Below are 6176 nucleotides of genomic sequence, written 5' to 3'. Positions count from 1 at the left end.
GAAGGGCTGCTGCTGGGAATTCAGTACGCTGCATTCTGCTAAAATTTCTCTGGCCTCTCTCATGCAGCGTTTGTGGTGTGAGCCCTCCGAAGGGCTCTGCATTGCAAGCGCTGGTGTTCAGAGCCTACAGCACCTCTGTGCAACAGGCTGGACTGAGTCTCTGGCTGAGCGGGAGGCTGGTTTACTTCCCAAATCGTGGAGACTGAAAGAAACTTGACAAACAGAGAATCTGGCAGGATCCCGTATCTGCTTTCCTGCTCATACTATCTTCCCCTTCCAAGCAACAGCAATCACTCTGGGCAGCTGTAAGCAGGGCTGAGCGTGGGCGAGTTACGGAAGGAGGGGTCAGTAGAGGGGGACTGGCCAGCTGTTCTTTATGCTGTCTCAGAACCCCGTTCCAGATTAGACTGAAGTTTCTCAGATGGGTCCCGCAACTCTGAAGACCAACTCTCTCTCACTGCGTTTGTGCATTTCTCTTTCTAAAGGTGAAGACAAGTGTGTGATGGTGTGCTCACCCCCCGCACCCTTTTCTGCTTAAGCAATAGCCACCAGTGGTGGTCATGATGGCTGCATCTGACTTAAGTTGGACTCTGGGGAGAGAGATAACAAGACAATAATTAAGGGCCATAAATCTTGCTCAACAGCTGAGGGCTAGTTGAGCATACGCCAACTGAAATACGGCTGGTATGCAAATATGACTATAAGTCAATCATAAAGAATGGACAGCCCAGGGCCTGTTGAGCTCTCCTGCACAGCGGTGGGCTGCACATCAGGGTCTCCCCTTGAGCAGGGACGCTTCTCACGGTTACTCCTCGAGGTTGAAAGATGCCTTGCCACAACTGATTCTCAGTAAGTGATTAACAGCACGCTAAACTTTGAAATCTTAGCTAAGTGATATAAAGGATTGATTGTGCATATATAATCCTTTAGATATAAACCATTGACCAAGTCTGGGACTAGGAGTGGATCCAGTCGCACCTCAACTCCTCTCTGAGAAGGAGTTCAGAAAGCAAGGGGGTCCTTTCTGAGTCTTATGACTCAGGGTCTCCCTGACAGTTTTGTCTGATCCTGTCCTCTATGCAGTAAATAATCAAGTGTACCTTGCCATCAGATCTTGTTAAGCCACCATCACATTTACTATCAAATTTTGTTAAATTGCTGTTTTATATCAATAAACATACTGCTACTTCTCTCTCACGAGTGAAGTGGGTGACTCCATCCACAACAAAGGGATAAGGGAGAGAAAAAAAAAACCACCTCTAGAAAACACTTTGTTTTTAAAAGCATTTGAGAAAAAGAAGGCTAAGGGGGTATGTTTGGAAATATGCAGCTGAATCAAAGATAATCACCACAGAAGAACTACCCGGGGTAGGTCTCTGAGTAGAGGAAAAGCAAGCTATGCAATACTGCTGAAACAGACCAAATTAAAATACCATAGGAGTTAAAATAAAGTTTTAATCTAGAACACTTCCATAGACAAAAAAACTCAAAAAAATAAAATAAATTGAAAGATACATCCTTGTTACCACCTGTGTACATCCAGGGGTTCCAATCATTGCACCCCACTCCTCTGATACCTATGTATAACATAGGAGAAAAAGAAGCAAGCATCTTAGTTCTTCACCACGGGCTTTGGTGGACTGAAGATCAGATCCTCCCATTACGATTTTTGTTACTTTATACCCCAATTGTGATTTGCTTGCTCTAAAGTAACTGAAGCCCATCTGTATTAAATTACAAACTCATTTCTATTTACATGTCCAGTCTGAACTACAAACCAAACTCAACTGTTTTGAGAAAAAAATAAATCTAAAAGACTTGCGAAAAAATAGTTAAGTGGACAGTCTTAGATCTTAACCAGGAACTTAGGAGTTCCTTCATTTTTGCCACTGTTACTAGTAGCTTGCTTCTGATGGCCAGCCTACTCTCATTAATCAAAATAAATGGAAAAATCGCACTTATCAGCATCAGGTAACAAAGCTCCCACAGAATTCTCCTGCTTGTCTGATTCAAAGCGAGCACAGAACCATTGCCACCTCTAATCTTCCCTGCCTGTTCCTGCCTTCCCTGCCTTGAGCCTTTCACTTTACAGGGATTCCTTGTAGATGGTGAACAAATCGTCCAAGAAAATCTGACAAAAGTAACTCTGTTTCCTTGATACAAGTAATCCAATCCTGAGGCTTGACCCTGTTGGGTGAAAGGCACTGCAGCACTTGCAGCTTTTTTCAAATCATGACTGGAACAGGTTAACTGCTGCTTGGCAAAATCCATGGTGTACAGTTCAAATAAAGAATTATTTTTCCTCTTTGCCCTTAGTCTTTCTGTAGACCATCTCTCGAAAGCTTGCAAGGATCTTATTCTCGCGTTTCCTCCTCTCCTCCTGGTTGAAGGATGCCAGAGCTCTCTTTTCATCTGCGCTGTAGATCTGGTTCTCTTTACGCAGACGCACAGCTTCCATTCGGCGATGTCTGCAGAGGAGAACATTGTGTACATCAGCACAGGCAAAGGGATGTAATGCCCTGTCACGGCTTCCATCCATCAACTGGTCTGAATGTTCTGAGGGGCTTATAAATAAAGATATCTACACTAGATAATCCAAACTGCACACGAACCTTCCCAGGAAGGAGCGTGGCAGAGCAAGGAACTGACATATGCTCTCCGGCAGTCAGCCAGAAGCCCCACCTACCCCCAGGGTGTCAGCTGCTGGCTCACCAAAATCTAAGTGAAGTCCCTGTTGGACTCAGAGAAAAAGGTGCAGCCAATCACTGGTGTCCAAATACGCCACCTTTGAGCCACCTGACACAAGCATCTCCTCATTTGAAATACAAGATAATTAGACGTAAATTACCTGGAAAGAATTTTTGCTCTTGAGGAAAAGGTGTCCTTAAAAAACTCACCATCTACCTATAGCAATAGGGAGTTTAGTGTAGATTATTGCACACACACGGAGTGCCTTTTCTTCTGTGCTTTCAACTAGAGCTTGGAAGCAGTCTTCCAACCAGCCAACAGAGGAAGCAGCTCTTGAAAATTTCACTGAACCACTACCATCACCAAAACCGTACCTGCTGCCACTCATGACATAACCAGAGCTCTCAAACGATGCGATCTCTTCACTGGTCAAGCCAATTTCACCTCTCCGGGGTATACGTTTTCCTGCTTTTACATACTCTGCCATTGCTGCACCTTCACCAGGCAAGAGGGCATGTCCATAGCTTAAAGAAAAAAAAAAAAAAGAGCAGTCATTTCAGTCAGTCTCTAATAGGGAGAGCCTGAGCTAAAGAACCAGCTTCCCTGTTCACTACTTGCTACAGCTGCAATTTTAAGCACTTTCTTATTCTTTCCCACATATTGGCCTGTTTCTTCCTTATGGCTAACACTAGCAACAACATCTTAAATTACCAGTTGAATCCATTCTGATTAAACAGTAGTGAAGACATGACAAAGTCACAATACCGCAGAGCATTAGAATCAAGGTATCTTACAATTCATTTTCTGTGAATCAAGGCTAAAAACCATAGACCAGACTCTTCCACATGAATTCAGGCCAGGGTAAAGGCTAGCACCACTACCGCTTCTATTTCAGTTTCTGGCGCAGCATTTCTCTCTGATGCATGCCATATTGTTATAACAGCCCTTTTGAACAGTGACCTTCAGGCTTGATTTACTTGATCAAAGTACTGTTAGAGCCAGCTACTCACTTCAAAGGCCTATCATCCTGAGATGCATGAGTTTTGGGAGCTTCTGGTCCAATCAAGCTATCAGCTTCTGTATTTTCTGCAAAAAATCAAATAATGAGGGATATTAATACTGTGCCCATTGTTCTTTGTTATCAGAACAGTTACACAGGCCAGCAACACCTAACAAAGAATTTACGAGAAGGACATCAAGAAGTTTCAACCCAAGTTTAAAGTCAGGTGAACCTACTTGATCTCTCAATCCAGAGATCTTCCCCTTGAAAGGTTTCATCATCAGAATCTTCACTACTGGAATCACTGGATTCCTTCCTGCTCTTCTTATTTTTCTTCTTTTTGTACTTCTTCCTGTGATGAAGTCAAAGACAGACATGCTATTTACCAAAATTTAAGATAAAAGAAAGTGCTTGGAATCATGCTCAAATCATTAGTTTCTCAAGGCAACTTCCACCTATGGAAAGACTGGCTGTCTGCATATAGATTATTGTTGTCGTTTCACAGAAAACATCTTAGAGCAAAACAAAGACAATATATACATTGTTATGCCTTTCATATAGCGTTAGAATGTGGCTCCCTATGTTTGCAGCAAGTCCTCTACGCTGCATGGTTCTGTAGATTTAAAGAAAACCCATCAAATCAAGATTATTGGACAGCATTTATATCCCTAATTACAAGAGTGCTCAGCCTTCCTCACTACCTGCTAAGAAAGTGATGCTGCCCTCTGGTCAAAATCAGGTAGAATTACACACAACCACCTGGAAACTTACTTTCTGTTCCTCTTCTTCTTCTTCTTGCTTTTCTTTTTATCTTCATCTGAAAAAAAAGGAAATAATATATATTATCAAAAAAGAGATGATTAGCTGTACCCAAGTAGTTTACTGCATTGTTAATAACTAACTGCCTCCATCAGAATGCCTTAGTACACGGCTGCTCAGATGTGATTTGTTTAGGTACCAAATAACACTGAGAAAGTATCAGTAGGAAGCTACTTGCAGTATTGTTTGATATGAGAACGTATCTAACATATCTCTGGCATGAGACGCCCAATGGATGCTATATTCAGACATCCTATTTCCTAAGGCCAGATCGCAAGCACTCAAGGAAAAGGCACTGCAAACCCAGTAAGATGGTGAAAATAAAGAATACTGGATTGATGCTGCAGCTCTGTAATTTCAGAGCACTGCAAGTGTGCAACAAAAGCCAGAAGCATCACTTTGTGTTCAGAGAAGCGGAAGGAGAGCTCTCACATCACGCATGTTAGTTGAAACCCTCTCTTCTTACCAGTGGAGTTCTGCTCAGACTCTGACTCACTGTCGCTGTCCTCAGAATGTTTTCTGCGTTTTCTTTTGGATGCCTTCCGCTTTTTCTTCTTTCTTTTCTTCTTCTTCTTCTTCTTCTCCTCTAGAATGTTTTTAGAGCATAATGTTAGAGAATTGACAAAGATCATCTAGCTCCGCATGTATTTCCCGACCTTCCCAAAGCAATGGTCTCCTTTCAGCTGAAGCTCACCACACTCACTTCCACCTATCAAAGTAAGTGAACCTCTTGCAAGCAACAACAGTAGATTCTAGAACTTCGGTAGCTTCCCATTTTCGAAATAAGCTGTGTAAGCGAAACAAAAATACCTTCTGAGCTGGAATCTGAAGAACTACTCTTAGATTTTGCCTCTTCATCTTCTACCGGTGTATGCTCATCGGAACTGAATAAAAATAAAAGTTTGCTATTTAAAGTCTATTTTGTAGTATTTAAGATCAAAGGTACACACACGCCCATACACATTCTTGCAGATTTTGAGTCAATACTTGCAACAGAGTAAACTATTAAACAGCTCATTTGTAGCACGGGAGCTGCTTGCAGAACCACAGCACAAAGGTCACCTGATCTACAAGAAATCATTTCTTGCACAATTGGTATGTTGGAATTATTTGGAAAAAAAAAAGTAATAATCTTATTATTATGTGTCAGGTCATATCTGAATCAATAACATGAATTGTGGCAAGGGGACACAGCGTAGGAACAAGACATTTTTTCAAATTAAACTGACATATAATCAATATCATAAAAGCCGGAAGGAAAGAAGCCAGAATACGCCTTACTCGGGGTCAGGAACCTTTGGTGACAGTCCCCAGACTTCAGGTGCCCCCAGTTCTCCAATTCTCTCTCTCTCATTGAGTCTCCTGTAATGGAAAACACCTTCACTAAGGCCTACCGCACTATACCCAGCACACAAACATTTTAAGTCTGATACCTGTTACCGTTTCTAATCACCTAAAGCAGCCACAGTAAGGAGAAGAAACAACCAGAGGCCTGGGAGACTGGAGGCAAACCTCCACACACCACAGAGGATCGGCCGGGCAAGGTCAGCACCCTTCCAGCCGAGCCCCGTCCCGCCCGGGCGCCCCTGCCACCCGGCACAACCGCGGGGAACACCTCACACCTGCCGCAAGGAAAGGCCGAAGCGGCTTAAAGGGTCGGGCAGCACCG

General features: G+C 43.0%; 1 protein-coding gene across 1 annotated transcript; it reads right to left on the bottom strand.

Moving 5' to 3' along the window:
• Positions 1-1995: 1995 nt before the first annotated feature.
• On the bottom strand, positions 1996-5869 carry NKAP (NFKB activating protein; the record flags this gene model as incomplete). The annotated part of the gene is made up of 8 exons (XM_009702576.1): positions 1996-2468; positions 3063-3212; positions 3699-3774; positions 3925-4040; positions 4460-4505; positions 4974-5093; positions 5318-5391; positions 5789-5869. Coding segments are annotated over 8 exons (838 nt in total), but the record flags the coding sequence as incomplete, so codon positions are not given.
• Positions 5870-6176: the final 307 nt, after the last annotated feature.

The sequence above is a fragment of the Cariama cristata genome, unplaced genomic scaffold, assembly GCF_000690535.1.
Source record: "Cariama cristata isolate BGI_N322 unplaced genomic scaffold, ASM69053v1 scaffold20830, whole genome shotgun sequence".
Lineage (NCBI taxonomy): Eukaryota > Metazoa > Chordata > Aves > Cariamiformes > Cariamidae > Cariama > Cariama cristata.
Note: the sequence above shows the minus strand (reverse complement) of the source record. Positions and strands in the feature narration are given on the sequence as shown.